General features: G+C 47.5%; 1 protein-coding gene across 2 annotated transcripts in view; it reads left to right on the top strand.

The window, feature by feature from the left end:
• The first annotated feature begins 3,915 nt into the window (after positions 1–3,915).
• Positions 3,916–18,533, top strand: part of HEG1 (heart development protein with EGF like domains 1) — a 132,894-nt gene continuing 118,276 nt past the window's right edge. Inside the window, exon 1 of one of the 2 annotated variants that reach the window (XR_008911132.1) lies at positions 3,916–4,725. Coding sequence is in view for 1 of the 2 variants with exons in the window: in XM_056793572.1 (XP_056649550.1) it covers positions 4,371–4,725 (355 nt within the window). In the remaining variant the exon portion in view is untranslated. The remainder of the gene's footprint in view (positions 4,726–18,533) is intronic. The other variant, XM_056793572.1, reaches the window with a different exon arrangement.

Genomic DNA, 18,533 nt, shown 5'->3' with positions numbered 1-18,533 from the left:
ATCCCCAAAATCACCTATCTGTCCTCTGGAATCGGTTTTCAAAAATCTGAGTTCTCTTTTTTCCCTTTCCTCTTTCTTTCCTCCCTCCCTTCTCTTTTCTCTGTATTTCTTCTGTCTACCTGTCTCTCCTCTTGTCCATATCCCTATCCCTTGCCCCACTCCATGCTTCTTTCTCAGTGTCTAAGTTAAGACTTTCTGTGCAGAACACCCTTTGTCTTCTGGCTAGATTAAAATTCATATGGCAGAACCAAAAATCACAGCCGGAGCAGGGTTATAAATTGATCTAAAGCTTTTCTGTACCCCCATCCTGTTTATTCATGCATGCTAAGGCCCTTCTGCCAATGGTGGGTCATGGAATAGCTGCAGACAGAAAGAATGACAGAGAAAGAGACAGATGGTGGAGCTGTGAATTGGTTCAATGGCTCTGGAAAATAATTTGGAATTATGCAAGAATAATGACTAAACTATTTAGACCCTTTGACCTAATGATCCCAACCATTAAGCATACATATACCCCAAGGAGGTCAAAGACAGAAGGAAAGGGCCTGTATATGCCAAAATATTTATAGCAGCAGGTTTGTGGTAGCAAAGAATTAGAAACAATGTGGGTGTTGATTAGGGATCGGCTGAACAAATTGTGGCATATGACTGTGATGGAAAATTATTGTGTGCTAAGAAACAACAGATAGGAAGAATTCAGAGAAACTTGGGAAAGCTTAAGAACTGATGCAAGCCAAGAGAACCACCCTATAACAACAACAACAACAAGAACAATAACAAAACAATAAACAAAACAGACAAGCAGCTACACTCCAATGAACTGTCATGACTAATCTTGGTCCCAGAGAATAAATGATGAGTCCCATCCTCTTTTGATCAGTTAAGAGGGGAGGGGCTGTGTAGAATATGACGTACCATGGACAGCTGTGGCCTCTTGATTCATGGGCTTTGCCTGCTTCCTTCCTTGGTTACAAGGAAGGGCTAATGGGGGCAGAAATGATCCTGGTACCCAAGTAGAAGGCAGCAATAAAACTTGTCTTAAAGCAATAGAAATAGATACTGAAGGGAAAAGTGGGCAAGACAGAGAAGTCAGAAAGATAGAATCATCCCCTGTAATATTAGCACTGTGAGTTTAGTCATTTCAGTGTCTGGCTCTTTGTGACTCCATTTGGTATATGTGCTGCTGAAGCAAGCACTGTGACTCCATTTGGGTTTTTCTTGGTTGAGATACTGGAGTGGTTTGCCATTTCCTTCTCCAGCTCTTATTACAGGTGAGGAAACTGAGGCAAACAGGGTGAAGTGACTTGCCCATGGTCACATTGGCTTGTAAAGGCTGTGTGGGCATATCTGAGGGCCAAATTTGAACTTGGGTCTTCCTGACTCCAGGCTTGGAGCTATTCACTTGGCCACTCAGCTGCCCCTTTGAAGGTGAGAGATCTGTCTTTATTTTTCTTTCTATCTCCCCTGGATCCTATACTATGCTTTGCATATAACAAGCATGTGATCAATATTTTTTTTGAATCAGTGAATGGGCAAAATAAGGTTCAGAATCATCTTTTCCATGGAATGAGCTTCAGTTTCTGTTTTGGTCCAGATGCTGTGAATGATTGTTAATTTTGAATCATTTAAGCCTTGAATAGAATGAAAAGCTCATCACCATGAGTTTGGCTGCAGGGTGCTAATTTTCTTTTTTGACCATGGCAACCCATGAAAGGCCATTAGAATTTACAGAGAAGGCATTCTATACCCTAGCACCTGGCTTGGATGAGAATCTCAGGCTGGGGTGGGGGTGGAGGCACTCCTGGGTCCTGCATCAGTGGGGCTGCCTTTAATGCCCAGGGCCATTGACCCCTTACTTCCTTCTAACTCTTCTGGCTTCTTTGAAGCCAGCCTCTAAGAAGCATGGACAACATGGTAGCATGGACTGCTAGGCAATGATTCTAAGTTCCATCCTCATTTACTACCAGACCTAGAGATCTCTATCTCCTGAAATTTGTATTTACTCACAGGTCTAGGCATCACTGTTTTCCTCAGGAGTGGAATGTAAGTGCCTTGAGAATAAAGATTGTTTTTCTTTGTTCTTTGTGTCCTTAATGTCTAGCACAATACTTTGTACTTAAGACAGTGTTGTGGAATTTAATTAGAGATCTTTAAACTAAAAATCTAGGACCCTCAATTCCCTTTCTTCATGGCCTCAAAGATTCAGATATGTCTAACAAGCAAATTAGCACCCATCTCCACCTCTCCTTCCCCTGCTGGTCCCAGCTATTCCCCCAGGATATTCCTGCCTTCCCTTTCCCGTTTTTCCCTCCCAGTTTCACATGCACCTTCCACGTATGGCAACTCCTAGCTTTTGGAGTGTCTTCCCCTATCCCTATCCAGAGCATTCAGTTCAGTTCTGGACCTTGGATAATTTGAAGAGGGCCTGAATAAAGACAACCAGAAAGGATCCCCTTGGGATCATGGATCAATAGAAAGAATTGGGGATATTCATCCCAGGAAAGAGAAAATTGGAAGTTGGGGCAGGGGGAAAGCAAGGTATAACAGCTTTCTTTAAGGGTTTGAAAAACAGGGAATTATGAAATGTGTCCTGCTTGTCCTTAGGGGGCCAGAACAAGGAGCAATGGCTGGAAGTTTCAGAGAAAGGAAATACTAACACAATGAGTTATTCAAAACTGGAATGGGCCCCCTCAGAAGCTGGTGTGTTTCCCTTCCCTAAGAGTCTCTGAGCAAAGGCTGTTTGATTACTTTTGTCTGTTACATTGTAGAAGGGAGTTTTGTCCCGGCTTAGATTGGACCTCTCAGGTCTGCTCCAGTTGGAAGACGCTGTGAATTTGTGTGGCTTCACGGAATGTCAGAGCCCAAAGGAACCAACCTTAGAACTCTATCTGTCCTCTTTTTCTAACGAGAATATTTAGGCTTGAAGTGGTGAGGGTTTCGCGCAAGCTCAGTACAGTGAAGCGGGGTGCGCGAGACTGGCACCCAGACGGTGTTCTTTCCACTAATCGACTATATCCCGGTCACCCAAGTGATGGATGTGGAGGGGGTCCCAGAGACAGGCGATGGCCTGGTCTCTTCGAAGCATCCTGATTTTGGAGTCAGACGACCCAGGTTCCAAGCCTACTTGGGAGAGCCCAAGTCATCTGATGGAGCTGGTGGCCAGTTCCCTCAGCCGTGAAATGAGGGAGGTGGGCTAGATGTTCTCGGTCGTTCCTTGCAGTTCTACATAGAGTGCAAACATTCACTGCCATCCAAGCCTCACTATAAATAACAAGAAGTGGGGGCAGCACCGCCCAGAGAATGGAGAGCGCCGGCCGCACAGCCTGGGAGACCTAGCTGGAAGGGCCACCTCGGGTCTCTGGCGCGCCGTGCGACCCTGGGCAAGGAGGGGTTTAACTTTCAGAGCACTCTAAGTTGCCCACAAGTTCCCGAGCAGCTTTTCCTTCCTCAGGAGTTCCCTGCATGCATGAAATCCCACGTCCAGTATCACGTCTATTCTTAGGACCACACAAAGCCCCTGCCTCCATTTCACACTCCCTGCTCTGCTCGTAGACAGCTTTGAATCTCTGGACCCTCCCCCGGGGGGTGGAGGGGTCTCCTTCCCCCGCGCTCTCAAACACCGTTAGTTCCAAAATGTCCCCGGGTGCTGGTGTCGCTGAAAATTACATTGTGACAAAGCTTTATTTATTTACCTCCCCAGCATCACCGCAGAGCCTAGCGGAGTGCCCAGGGAGTCCAGGGGCGGGGTGGGGGATGGAGGAGAGGCCGGCCAGCCTGCCTCCAGCCCGCGCCCTCCGTAGCCAGGCTCTTCCCCTGGCCTCTCCCCGCCCCCTCTGTGTCTAGGTCGGGTTGTGAGGAGCCGGGGCCGCAGCTGCCCGCCCCGCCGCCCGAGTGATGTCAACCTCTAGGAGGAGCTGGGCCGGCCCCGGAGGGCTCCGGCTAATTAGCATGTAGCTGAGCCGGGGGCCGCCTTTCCTCCGCTCCGCGGCTCGCCACGCCTCGGCCCCTCTCTAGTCCTGCTACGGTCCAGGAGAACTTTTGAAGCGGGAACGGTCCCTTGTTCCCCCCTGCAGCTAGCTCTCCCCTCTGCTAGGGACCGCACCCCCTCGCTCCATCCTCTCCCTCCCTCCCTCTCTCCCTCCCTCTCTCTCTCTCTCTCTCTCTCTCTCTCTCTCTCTCTCTCTCTCTCTCTCTCTCTCTCTCTCTCTCTCTCTCTCACACACACACACACACACACACACACACACGCTCACACACGCTCACACACCCGCCCGCCCGCTCGCACACACACAGACACACGCGCGCACACACGCCCCTACCCTAGCCCCAGGCCGGTTCGGCTGGGCATGTGAGGCTCGGGCGCAGAGATCATGGCCACGCCGTGCGCTCGGCTCTGGCCGCGGCTGCCCCCGTTCCTACTGCTGCTGCTTGGGGTCTCCCAGACTCGGGGCTTGCCGCCCTTGCTGGTGCCCAGCGCTTCACCCTGGGGCCAACCGAGCGGAGCTCCCCTCTCAACCGTGGCTCTGGGACCAGAGCGGGAACCTGAGCCCGAGCCAGGGCCCCCTCTCGGGCTTCCGCCGCCTCTGCTGCCTGTGTCCTGGGAGCGGGAGAACAGCACACGGGCTCCGGGGTCCCCCGGCCCCGCCGACCCTCCGCCCAGCCTGGGGGCTGCGACGCAGCGGGGAGCGCTCCACCGAGCCCCTGGGGGGCGGAGCGCTATCACCGGTGAGTGAGGGAGCGCAGGGGCATCGGCGGGCTCCGGGTGTCTGCTTCTCTGCTAAGGTTTGGGGTGCGGAGGGGAGAAGGCGCAGAGAAGCGGAAGGTTGGCTGGGGCGTCCCGTTGCATCTCTCAGCCCTCCGCTTCCTTACTGGGGGTGCAGCAGGTTGCATCCTGGGCTGGAGAGCCCAAGGTTACACTCACTCGGAGTTCACTACAGTTGTGCCAGGAAAGGTTCGGCGGGTCCCAGGATGGGGAGGTGGTCGCTGAGGACTCTTTCCCTCCTCCCTCTCCCTTTGCCCCGGAGTTCATTGGGATGATGGACCCTGGTGAAGTTAGGAACGCTTTACCTTCTTAGGCTGCTCTTGGATCGAGGTGGCGAGGGAAAGTTAAGCTGCCCAGGGTGTCTGCCACCTCCTCCTTCCCAGAAACAGGGAGGAAAGCGGGGGGGGGGGGGGGGGGGGGGCTTGTTCGCTTGCTCTTTACATACCCTGTTTGGTACCCACGATTCCAATGTTAACCTTTCAAGACCACTGTTCCTGACCCACAGGCTACCAGACTTTTCTGGCCAGATAGGATTCACAACTGACCTTTTTGAATGGTCTCTCTAGGTGGTTTTGAATTCAGATGTTCTATGTTACTACTTCCAAATTTTAATAGATGGGGTTATTGAAGTTTGAACACTGAACTTGGTTTGTTTTCAAAGAGTACAATTAAAAAAATATCCATTTGTCTCCTCCCCCCTCCTTTAAAAGAAAAAAAAATAGATTTCTTATTTGCTAACTAGGAGATCAGAGGAATTAAGAAAGGGGTGAAAGGTTGAGGTTGATCTAAATAACCCAGTCGTCCTAGGGAGATTATACCTTCTTTGGGCCTCCCCTATTAGCCAATCATCCTTTCCAAACTTGCTTCTTCTTAGAGTTTTGATTATCAGCTACAGGATCAGAATTGGAAGGAAGGTCCTTGATTGGTCCTTACCTGGACAAGAATTCCTGCTAAAGCATACAAGATTGACTTTCCTTTCTTCCTACTTTCTGCCCTTTATCTACTTCCTTCCTCTGTCTGGTGCAAAAATCTGGCAGTCAAGATTCTTGGGTTCTGAGGAGGACCAGATCCTTTAGGCTTGTCCCTTTCCCTTCCCTCCCCAGCAAATTTCAATTTCTCTGTCTGTGAACTAATGTAGCTTGTCTACAGAAGAATGAAGTCTGAGTAAAATGGAAATAAAAGTGGGTGGGTGGTGCTTTGAAAAGGATGCAAGGAGGTAGCTGCCTAAGTTTACTCAACTTTCCTGATGGGTCCGAGTATCCTTCCTGCGAGTGACACATCTTTTAGTTTATTCACTGTAACCCTTTGACCTTTTTACTAGGTAATAAGCATGAGTGGAGATGGAAAGAACTAAGTTTGTCTCCCTGAGAGCTCATTGCACACTTAACATAAACTTTTGGGGTTTCTGGACAACGCTCTATAGAGCCTGCCTTGAATTAAAGAACAAACAGTAAGATTTCTTTTATCGTGACCCGGCAGCAGGGCCTCTACCTCTTTGGGAAACTCTCTGCCCTAGCCCCTGCCATGGATCTTGTTAGATGAGAAATAGTTGTAGTGTGGTGGCGATAGCCCTGGACTTCTTTTCAGAAGACCAGCATTGGAGGCTTGCTTCTGACATACGTCTAACCTGCTACGATGGCCCTGTGCAAGTCAGACTCCCAGAATTCCAGAGATAGAAGAGATCTCAACCATCTCCTCTAAGTCATCATTTTTGAGTTCCCTCTACAGCCCCCCCCCAAGATGGTCACCCAGCCCTTTCTTGAAGACCTCCAGGGAGAGAGGATCTACCATCTCCTGAGACTGCCCACTTTTTGACCATTAATTATCAGAAATGTTTTCTGATGTCAAGCTTAAAGTTACCCCTTTGCAATTTACACCCATGACTCCTGGTTTTGCCTTCTGGGGCCAGAACAAAACAAATATAAATCCCTCCTCTAGGGCTAGGTGATAACTGTTCATGTTCTGACAGACCGATATTAGGTCTGCCCAGATAAACACAGGATGGGCAGGGAGGAAAGGGAGGTGGGGGTAGGGCCAATGAAACATTGGTCCTCCTCTCCCTTTGGTGCTTTCCTTGATGGTCTCAATCCCTTCTTCATCCACATGCCTATCCTTTCCAAAACTATATGCCCATGGGGGCAGCTAGGTGGTTTAGTGGATTGAGAGAGCCAGACCTGGATTCCAATCTGGTCTCACACTTCCCAGCTGTGTGACCCTGGGAAAGTCACATAACCCTCACTGTCTAGCCCCTACCACTCTTCTGCCTTAGAACCAATACATAGTGTTGATTCTAAGATGGAAGGTAAGGGTTTAAAAAAAAGTCTATAAGCTCATACCCTGAGCTCTACCTCTATATTTCCATCTAACCACTAAATGTATTAACCCAGACATTCTTGCAACATTTTGAATTTAGTAGGTACAAAATTGAACTCATTATTTTCTCCCCCAAATCTGCTCTTTGTTCCAACTTTTATTTTTATTTCATGGACACCATCAACCACTCAATCACTCAGACTCAAAACCTTGGAGCCATCTTTGACTCTTCCCTTTCCCTTATACCCCTCATTTCTAATCAAGTGCCAAATCTTGTCCATTCTGCCTCTGAAATATTTCATATGTGTATGTCCTCCTTTCTATTCATAATGCCACCACCCTAGGTGAGGGGCTTATTACCGCTCACATGGATGATGTCTGTGACTCGGACAAGTCACTTAACCTCCCTATGCTTTAAATTTCTCAATTACTTTTTAAATTAAATTAAATTAAATTCTTTCTGGCCTGCAGGTTTTCTGTCAGTTCTAAATCCATGATTCCATGATCTTATGACTGTTTTAAGAATCTCCTGACTGGTCTCTGTATCTCTCTGCTCTCTGCAGTCCACTTAGTTGTCAAAGTAACCAGTCAATTATGATCTGTTGTTTCCCCCAGACAATAATGTCCTTCTCTACTATACTCCACAGTTTTGTTCTTCTCCGATTCCCTTATCATTTAGTAGCGTGTATTATGGTTATCTGTGTTTGTAGCTTATCTTCTTAGTTGATCATAAACTCCATGATGGTATTGCTTTAACTTTGTAACTGTCCAGTGGATAGGCATGATGTTTTGTATACAGTAGGTGCTGAATAAATGTTTATTGGATGAAGGGAAAATTTGGAGATCTGGCTCTTGGTAGGGCACATGGGTGATGAGATGTGGTGGGGCAGACAGTCTGCTTTGACTGAGCACTGGACCTTAGTTGGAAGCATTTGAGATTCTGGTTTGGGAGTTTCAAGTTAAAGAGTCATGGTTAAAGAAAAATGAATACCTCTTGTTAGGGGGAGAGAAATCAGGTATGAAACCAGGAAAGAAACCAAATCTTGGCATCTAGTCAGGGCCATTTGCTTCCATGGTGTCCAAATATAAACCTGCTGTTTTCACAGTCTGTGGCTAGATTTTTTTTTATTAAAAAAAATTTTTTAAACCCTTACCTTCCATCTTGGAATCAACACTGTGTATAGGCTCCGAGGCAGTAAGGCAATGGGGGGTTAAGTGACTTGCCCAGGGTCACACAGCTGAGAAGTGTCTGAGGTCACATTTGAACCCAGGACCTCCTGTCTCCAGTCCTGGCCCCCAATCTACTGAGCTACCCAATTGCCCCCCCCCCCCTGAGGCTAGACTTTAGAGGGTGATTAGAAGCAAGGTGAGTCCAGGAAGAAGAGGAGTGGAAAAAGCATGTGCTCTAGAAGCAGAAGACTTGGATTCAAATCCTGTCTCCTCTTACCAGCTGGGTGACTATGACTCCTTTGGTTGTAATTTTCTTTATCTGTAAAATAAAGGGGTTCACCTAAGGTTCCTTCTAGAGCCATCTAGCAGGTGGCCCAGCAGGTAGAAGCCCCAGGCTTGGAGTCAGGAAGACGAGTTCAAATGTGATCTCATATACTTACTAGCTTTGTGGCCCTGGACAAGTCATTTCATTGCTATTTGCCTCAGTATCCTCAGCTACAAAATGAGGATAGCAAGAGCACCTACCTCCCAAGGTTGTAGGCAGATATAGGAAAGTTAGTTATTATTATTAGATCCATCTTAATTTATCCACTTACACACATGTATGAGAAAGAAAGAATGAGAGACAGACAGACAGACAGAGTGATAGTTACCTCTTTAGAATATGACATCTTTGAGGCCAGGAACTGTGTTTTTGTTCTACTTTGTAGCCTGGATGCTTGCATATTGCCTGGCACATAGTCATGGTTGTTCTTCAGTTATTTTCAGTTGGATCGGATTTTTCCTGACCCCATTTGGGGTTTTCTTGGGGTGGTTTGCTATTTCCTTCTCCAGATGAGGAGACTGAAACAAGCAGGGTAAGTGACTTGCACAGGGTCACATAGCTAGTAAATGTAGGAGGGCAGATTTGAACTCAAAAAGACGAGTCTCCCTGACTCTAGATCCCTTGAGCTCTCTGCTGCATGATCTAGCTGCCCCAGCATACAATATGTGCTTAATTCATAATTGTTGATTGACCAAAAACTACTAGAAACAGCTTTTGAGTCTGGCAAACCATGTAGAACTTGTGCTTATTTTCAGTGTTTTAAGATAGGTTCAATTTGGACCACTTTTTAAAAAACAACCCTCACCTTCCATCTTAGAATCAATACTGGGTTCCAAGGCAGAAGAGTGGTCAGGGCTTGGCAGTGGAGGTTAAGGGACTCGTCCAGGGTCTCCAGTCTCCAGACATGGCTCTCTAGCCACAGAGCCAACTAACTCTGCCAAGTAGGGCCACTTTTAGTCTGGGATGATTTCAGCTCTCTGGCCAGCCTGGGGAACAGGTGGAGGTTGTCTTGGAGGCCAGGACTCTTTACTGTGTATCTGCTTCTGATGGTCCCCTGGGGGATCTTCCAGTGTGACCTCCACGTCCCCTAGGGGCCCGCTTGCCAGGGTCTCTGCTGGACCATCCTTTGGAAATACCTGCCTGTGTTTGTGCAGATTTGGAGAAGGAGCCTCAGGGGTCTTACAGCAATGCTCTTACTCTGCGGGTGGCATCCCTCCCAGAGTGCCTGCCCCAGAGTGGGTGCTTAACAAAGCCTTGTTGGACTGATGGCCAGGATCATTGGTGGCGCCTGCAGTGCAGGATGCGAGTTTTTAGGCCTTTGTGACTTTGTCCCTGAAAGTTTTATTGGCTTAAAGGTGGACCAGATCAGCTGGCGTTTGTAGCTCTTTTTCTTTTCTGATATATAATTTGGTATGTGATTAATATGCCACTTGATAGGAATTTAATATGTAATTCTTGGGTTGAAAATGCTAAGAATGAACTCAGTTTCCTCTTCTGTAAAATGGAGGGATGGGAGTATGTGATTTTCCAGACAGAAAATTTTACACAGAAGAATAGATTTAGAGCTAGAAAGGACCTTAGCTGTCATAGAATCCATTTTACAAATGAGAACACTGAGGACAAGAAAGAGTAAATGAGCTGCCTAGGGTCACACAGCTAGTTAGTGCTAGAGACAGGGCTTGAGTCTGATATTCCTGACCCCAAGTCTAATGGTCTAGTCATTGCATCCTCTCATGTAGCACCTATATACTCTATACTCTATGTAGCCAACGTGCTTGATTAGGATTTAGAGCAGAGTAGGAGCCAGGAATGTCACAGAGGAGGAAGTGGAAACTGAAAACACGTGGGGCTGTCAGGTTAGAGATTGGTGGAGAATGAGCTGAAACTGCTAGTTAAAATGAGGTGTTTGGGTTTTCTGGATGGGCTCACTAAGCCAGCCAATATTCATTGAGTGTCTTTCATGGGGGAGTCTCAGCTCTCTCCTTGTAGAGGGTGAGCTCCACAGAAAGCTGAGAAAATGCACTCCTTGGCCATCTTTACAGATGTGGGGGCCACTGGCATGGCATCTCACTGGGCCCATCAAATGTGGTGGGGGTGTTGTTTCTTTCTTCTCCATGTTTTCTACTCTTTGTTACAAGAGATGCTTCACTGGCTATATGGAGTGAAGAGAGGAGAGATATTATTATTATTATTATTTTAATTCATTGATTTAATAGAATTAGCTCTAGAACATTTTATACAAGAACCCATGTCTTCTTTGTTGCAGTATCAGGGAGAGATCTTTTTAAAAATGAATAACGTTAAAAACAAGAGGTGCCCATAAACATTTTATTTTCAAGAACACGAGCACAAACCTGTTCGTGTGTTCACCAAGCCCCCCTTCCTTCTGCCCCCCCAAGCACAGTGCCTGGCCTAGTGTAAACTCTTCTAAATCTTTGTGGAATTGAACTGAACTGTGATTGAAAATTTTCTTCTCTTCCTTCTGTGTCTGGAGGTTCAGTGCTGATCTGAGTCATGAAGTCTCTTTAAAGTGTCCATTTCATAGAAATCAGATTTGTATCGGGAATTAAGGCAGAGGCAAGGCAGAGGCAGGAGAAACCTCCGAGGTTCTAGTCTTTTCTCCCTCCCTTTGCATATTCTTTGACTCTTTTCCTGCTGTGCGGAAACTTCAAGATTTTCATTGTTGATAAACAAAAATGTTCTATGTGTTATTGTTTCTCCTTCCTGTACCCTCCTTAGGCTCCAAGTCCCTTTAGGGCAGGCACCTCATTCAATTCAATTGAATGAAATAAACCTTTCTTAATGCTTTCCATCCACTGTACTTTTCCCAGGGCCCAGTGCCGGGCATTTAGTGATGTTTCATTACTATGGCTAGAGCTGCCCAGGCTCAGGGACGAATCCCTCCCTGCCTGCCCCTCCGCAATAAATGTAAATGGAGTTCCCGTCCCAGACTTCCCTCATCTTTCCACTTGTGAGTATGAGCCCTAATCCTTGAACTTTGACCCGGGCTCTCCCTGGCCTTGTTTGTGCGGGATGGAGAGGGGCTTCCCGCCCCGCCCCCTCCCCCAAAGGAGGCTGAACTCATCCTAAGAGTCTAGTGCAAAAGGAAAGAACTTTCCCACCCAAAAGGGAAATGACGCCGTGGAGCTGAACAGCCAGCCCAAGGAATAATAATCTTAGAAAAATGCGGCTCCCTGGAGCAGAGGAAGCCAGGCCAGCCCCGGGCCCCTCACTGTGAAATAGCTGTCGCCCGGATGGTGGCCGCTCTCCCGGCCAACTTACAGCCCGTTGGGGTGCCTGCCAGGGCAGTTACACGAAGCTGGGAAGGCTAGAACCGGGAGAGCAGCGGTGTCCCGCCAGGGGCCGGGGGCCTGGGGAGGGCGAGCGGCTTCTCTCCCTCGGAGGGCCCTCAGGCGGGAGCGAGCCCCGAGAAGAGGGCCTCCAAATTGGAAGAGGCGAAGCGGGCTGAGCCGGGATGGGCTCTTCTCTTTGGAAAGCTTTAACTTGAGGGACTCTCGGGGCTGCCCTCTGCTTGTGCCAGGCAAAGGCTGAATGGCCGTGTTCGCGTCCAGTGCCCCGGGGCTCCGGGCCGGGGGAGCGGGGAGAGGGCGGGAGGAGGAAAGCCGAACGAGTTCCGTGCCCACACAGGCTGAGAACGACTTTTTTTCCGTATCCCAGACAGTGGTACCGACGTTTGCCCCCGGCGATCCCCACCACACTCCCTTTGTTCACCCTCGGAACAGCGCCGCCGGGCGAGGCTCCCGAAGGAGGCCATAGGCCTCCTCCACACAGTTCCCCGCCAGGTCCCCGGAACCCAGGAGGGCCCTCTTCCCGGTCACCCGCCTGCCTTGATGGCTCTACCCTAAACTTGTAGGCGGCCGAGACTCTCCCAGACTGGCGCTCAGTGTGCGAGATCTACCAGCCCGGGATCCTTTAGAGACCGTCTAGTCTCAGATCCTCCACTGAACAGTTCTCGCAGGTGTCGCCTTCCAGGTGATCTCAGGCGAGCCTCAGAACCACATCTCCGGGAGGGAGTCATCGTCCTCATGGGGCCGGGGAGGAGACTGAGGCTGAGAGCCTAAGGACTTGTCCAGGGTCACCCCGTGGGGAAGCGCCCCCGGAAAGGAGCGGATGTGGCTCCGGAGGTCCGTGATGCGGAGCCGAGGAGCACGTGCTAAATTCAATTCCACAGCGAAAAGGCACTCTCTCCATCCTAACCCAAATGGTTCAGGGCATGAAGCGTAGGACTTCATCAGAAGGCAGAAGGCCTGAGTTCAAATCCAGCCTGGCTGTGGAACTGTGAGCGAGTCACTTAAGCCTGCTCGCTTCAGTTTCCTCGCCTGTCCAATGAGCTGGAGAAGGAAATGGCCAGCCTCCGCTCCAGTATCCTGGCCAAGAACGTTCCAAACAGAGTCAAGGAGGAGTTGGACACTCCATGACAAGGACCCCCAACCTGGGAGGAAATCAGCCTCCGTGCCAAGAAGGGTATATACATTAGGTACAGCTTGTGCAGAACCATTTCAGGAGGGAACGGCCACTGCTGGGGAGAGGAAGGATTCGTGGGAGAGGTGGCATCGCCCTGTGCGATGTTGTGAGGCAGAGCTCAGGAGGGGCCTCTTTCCTGGGGAGAATCTCCTATAGAAAGACTCTCAGCTGCAGATAGGATGTCTCCAACTGCCCTTTGGATGCTAGGGTGAGGCGCGGGCATGGACCGGACACCGTGAGGTGAACTGGGAGCTGTCTCTGGGGCGGTGTGATGCCAAGGCCATTTAATTTCTAGGCCTGGCTGCCACAGGATAACTCCCCAGTAACCTGGAGTGAGTCACTCTTCTGGAATTTCTTCAAAGGGAGGGAGGGGCGGATTGGAGACAGGGCAGATTGGAGACAGCCAAAGGACAGTCAAGGGCTGGGAGCTGAATTCCAATCCTGTTCACTGATCTTTTAGCTGGGTGAGCCTGGACTCCTCAGGGTGCCTTAGTTTCCTCTTAATGCAAAACGGAGACCCTTTATCTTCCAGGATTGTTATAAGGCTCCAATGAGACAATATGTGTAGAATCCTGGGCAGACTTGAAAGTTCTATATAAAGGTTAATGACGATGATGAAGAAATGGCCTCTAGGTTTGCCCCCCTCCGCTTCAAGGTCCTCGGATCCCATAGGTTCAAGAATGGAGGACGGGAAAGGAGGAGAAGGACTCCTCTAGAAACACCTCTGCCTTTGTGGTGCCTTTTTCTAGACTCACCCAAGAATCTGCAGTGACCCGTCCCCTCCCCCCTGGCAAAATGAGGTCATTTGCCTGGAAATCCGCTTGCCCAGCTGTATAGTGCACATTCGGCTCCCCGGTGCTGACACAGGGCCCGCTGGAGAAATAAGCTGAAGCCAGTCATTTTGTGGGGCATTCAAGGTGGTATATATGTATATATTAAATGCATGTTATTAAGTGAAGGATTTTGATAATAAAAGTTTTGGGGTTTGGTAAAAATGTGCTGTGGACCAGCGATAGGCTTACACTTACCAACTAGGCAAACTTGAGCAAGTTACTTTCCTGGGCGTCCATTTCTTGGGCCAGTTTCATATGCTCACATGTGATTATGTTATAATAGGTAATAAATTATAAGTTATTGGACTCTCATGTTCTGAGCTATTCGTGGACTCTCATCTCTCTCTTTTTCCAAACCCTTACGTTCAATCTTAGAGCTGATACTGTGTTTTGGTTAGGGTTAGGCAATGGGGGTTAAGTGACTTGCCCGGGGTCACACAGCTGGGAAGTACCTGAGGTCAGATTTGAACCCAGGACCTCCCGTCTCTAGGCCTGGCTCTCAATCCACTGAGCCACCCAGCTGCTCCCCTGCCACCTCTCCCCCCACTCTCATCTCTTTTGCTTATCTGAATGTGGCCCTCGCCAAGATGTAATGTTTACTAACATCTTAAGATTCATAGAGCATTTTGCATATACAGGATGTAAGCCACACTTCTCTCTAGCTATTTTATTACAAACTGAGCTGAAAATAATGGGACCGATATTTGAGAGTTTCCTCATCCACTCTTCCTCTCCCCCCCAACAAGGAGCTGGGTGTCTTATTATTATTGAATTATTACGAATACTTTCTCAGGGGGAAGAGAGATTCCATGGTATTTTTTGCTCAGTTTTGGTCAAATTGCTTTATTTCTAGTTCATACGGACTGGGCTCATTCAAGCTCAGCTGTCCTGTTTCCTTCTCTCTCCTGGCTTTCTTTAACCTCACATCTGTCCTCTCTACCATTTCACTGGACTTTGGACCCAGAAGACCAGTTTTGTGTGCCATTTCAGTGACTAACTACCATTTGGTCAAGTGACTTCCTCTCTCCGAGTCTTGGTTTTCGTAGCTCTATAATGTGGGAATTAAATGAAGTGATCCTTAACCTTCATTCCAGCCTCAAACCCTAGGATTCTGTGGCAGGTTTATCAATCTGTCAATGAGAAGTCAATGAACAAACATGGATCAGGTATCACCTGCTGTGCAAGCTGGAGTAGGCTGGTAAATGCTTAACAACCAGTTCTCTGAAGAGGTGAGGGGAAAAAAGGCGTGTTGGATACACTTTCAGGTTTAATCTACATTATTAACATTTTCTCCATTACAATAAATCAACTCTGAATTGGTAGCTTTTTCTGATTTCCAGAGTGTAAATGCTCACACTCAACATTTAACAACTGGCTCTTGTGAGCTGGTCTGAGCTACATGCAAGGCGGATACCAAAAAACCCTAAGTCATAATACCTGTTAAGAATCCAAAGAGGGGAGCAACGGGGTGGCTCAGTGGATGGAGAGCCAGGCCTAGAAATAGGAGCTCCTGGGTTCAAATATGACCTCAGACACTTCCCAGCTGTGTGACCCTGGGCAAGTCACTTAACCCTCATTGCCTAGCCCTGACCACTCTTCTGCCTTGTAGCCAATACATAGTATTGATTCCATGGCGGAAGTTAAGGGTTTAAAAAAAAAAAAAGAGTCCTAAGAGGCTGGGATTATTTTCCTACTCTAGATTCAGAGTTTGTTACACCAGACTAGGGGTTTTTAACCGTGTGTGTGTGTGTGTGTGTGTGTGTGTGTGTGTGTGTGTGTGTGTGTGTGTGTGACAGACCCCTCTGGCAGTCTAGTGACATGGATGACATGGACCCCCTTTCCAGAATAGCATTTAAATATTATTGTAAATATTCTGGAAGGGGAGTCCATTGACTTTTACTTCTTTTATAGAATAAAACAAATACAGATAAATCTGGATTTAAAGTAGATTAAAATGAAATAAAATGTTTTTTATAAGATAAAATAGATAGTATTACAATAGAAACCAGTTATATTAGAATACAGTTCTTTATTTGAGCACCCAAAGCAAAACAAATTCCGGGACCCCAGGGTAGGGACTCATGGCTTGGAGCACGCTGCTCCCTGTGCCTTCCTTCCGTGGTACCTGTACCGTTTGCTGAGTTGGAAAGTTTTCATGTTGAGTGGAACGGCGCCTCTCAGTAACTCCTTCTGCCCTGCTCCCTCTGGTCCTGAAATAAATAGAGATTCAGCCATTTCCAACTGCTTGGGAAGAGTTCAGGAGACGAGGCCAGGCTAGTGAAATGCTCCCAGTTGTCCACCGGGCATCAAGTCTGGCAAAGCTTCGCCCTGACTTTGCCCCGAGTCTTCTGTCTGGCCATCACTCCTCCCTTTAACTAGATTTCACGCAGGGAGAACTGGAGGCAGATCAGCACCCTGCTTTCCCCTTCTGCACACCCTCAGGCTTTCCTGTTGGTAGCAATCCATCCTCGCCTAGGAGATAGGGTAGTTATTGGACTTGAGTCAGTAAGATGGTTTCAAATCCAACCATATGCATTTACTTGGATGCATCACTTAGCCCCCCTGTGCCTCAGTTTACTTATCTGCAAATTAGACTTAATGGCCTCTATAGTCTTCTCCAGCTCCAAATCGAGGATCCAATGAATATATGTTCTTCCAAGTCTCATGGCTCAAAACTTGGCACAAGGCTACATGATATAGAGGCTGTAAAGGCATAAGCTCTCTATAGAGGCTATAAATATCATTTCTTACTCCCGAGTCGTATTTCCTAACATTTTTGCCCACCTTTGCCCTGACGTCTTTGAATGTTCAAGCATATATAATATTCTAATGCCCATCCTTGTTTCTCCCTTATCCATGTCTAATCCATTCTGCATAAGACAGCCAGACTGATCTGTCCAAAATACCAACCTTCCACCTCACTCACATGCTCAGCAACTTTTTTTTCTAAAACCCTTTCCTTCAAGAACGAGGCAATCAGGGTTCAGTGACTTGCCCAGGGTCACCTAGCTAGGCAACATCTGGTGCTAGATTTGAACCCAGGCCCTCCTGACTCCAGGTCTAGTGCTTTATTCAGTGCGTTACCTAGTTGCACTCCAACATTTTTAATGATTTTCCACTAACAACAAAATAAATCCCAAACCTTTCAGCTCATCTTTAACCAGGTGCTCTCAATCTACCTCAGCTAATCACTTTTCAAGACCTTTTGTCTAACCTAGCCAAACCAGCACACTCATTTTCCAACCAAAGAAATCTTGAGGGTTTTTTCTTGAGGGTCTCTGCTCTTTCCTATGCCATTCCTTTAATTGGAAATACCTTCCTTCCTTTGTCCTCTTTCATCTGTTCCATTCTTTTTTTTTTTTAACCCTTACCTTCCATCTTGGAGTCAATATTGTGTATTGGTTCCAAGGCAGAAGAGATGTAAGGGTTAGGCAACAGGGTTTAAGTGACTTGCCCAGGGTCACACAGCCGGGAAGTGTCTGAGGTCAGATTTGAACCCAGGACCTCCCATCTCTAGGCCTGGCTCTCAGTCCACTGAGCCACCCAGATGTCTGCCTCCCACCTGTATTTTTAACTTTAGTGTTCTTCCAGGGCTGCTTTGTGATGGCAAATAATGGAACATCAGAGGCTCTGCAGAATTAGGATTGCCTCTCCATCTACTAAGTTACCTAACTGCCCAGGGGATACAATTAATTTTTAAAAAGCCTCTGTCTTCAAGGAACTTACAACATAATGGAAGAGACAACACATAGAATCAGTCAGGAGAGGGGGATACATTTTTCTTCTATGGATTTGAAACCAGGCAAGGCAGCGAATGCAGCGTGGAGTAAGAGGAAGAAGGGAACAGAAATTGAAGAACTAGAATCACACAGGAGATGGGAAGATCATAGGATCTTGAATTTAGAGCAAGAAGAAAACTGAAAGCCATCAGATCTACCCCCTTCATCCTGTAAACAAATACACCAAAGCACAGGCAGATTACATGCCTCACCTGGCATCATGCAACCAGTAAGGATTGGGGAGGATCTGAATCCGGATCTCGAATCCAAGTCCAGCGCTCTGTCCATTAAGCCATGCTGTCCCTATTATAAGGTCAGCTAAAAAGAGCTTTCTAAACTAAAAGGAATCCTGCAAACAAACCACTTTGTAAATGCTATACAAATGGGAGCTATGATGGTCAATTTTTAATTTGTTTATAATACTGTTTATTATTAGAGGATTACTAGTGGTATAATACTAAGAACACTAGATTTGGAATCAGAAGACCGTAGATCTTGAACTCTGGTTCTGGCAACTTCTTATGTCTTTGGCCAAATTCTTTTTCCTACCTGGGTTTCCTTAGTTTCCCCTTCTGTAAAAGGATGGGATTGGGCTAGAGGGTCTCGAGGTGCTTTCCGTTTCTAAATCTTATGATCTAATTAAGCTTCCTTTTGTAAGATTGGCAGCAAATGATTATCAATTTCATCAGAAGCATCATCATCATTAATAGTGAAAAAGGTGTAAGGAGTTGGATCTGCAGAGCTTTATATAAGCTAGAAACTCGGTTGATTCTGTCTGCAGAGAGAGGCAGCCCTCCCCACCCCCAGAACTGAGCAAGATAATAATCAGTCTTTCATCCTGTCTTGCTCAGATGAGAGCAGAAGCA

This window comes from Monodelphis domestica, chromosome 4 (genome assembly GCF_027887165.1).
Source record: "Monodelphis domestica isolate mMonDom1 chromosome 4, mMonDom1.pri, whole genome shotgun sequence".
NCBI lineage: Eukaryota > Metazoa > Chordata > Mammalia > Didelphimorphia > Didelphidae > Monodelphis > Monodelphis domestica.
Note: the sequence above shows the minus strand (reverse complement) of the source record. Positions and strands in the feature narration are given on the sequence as shown.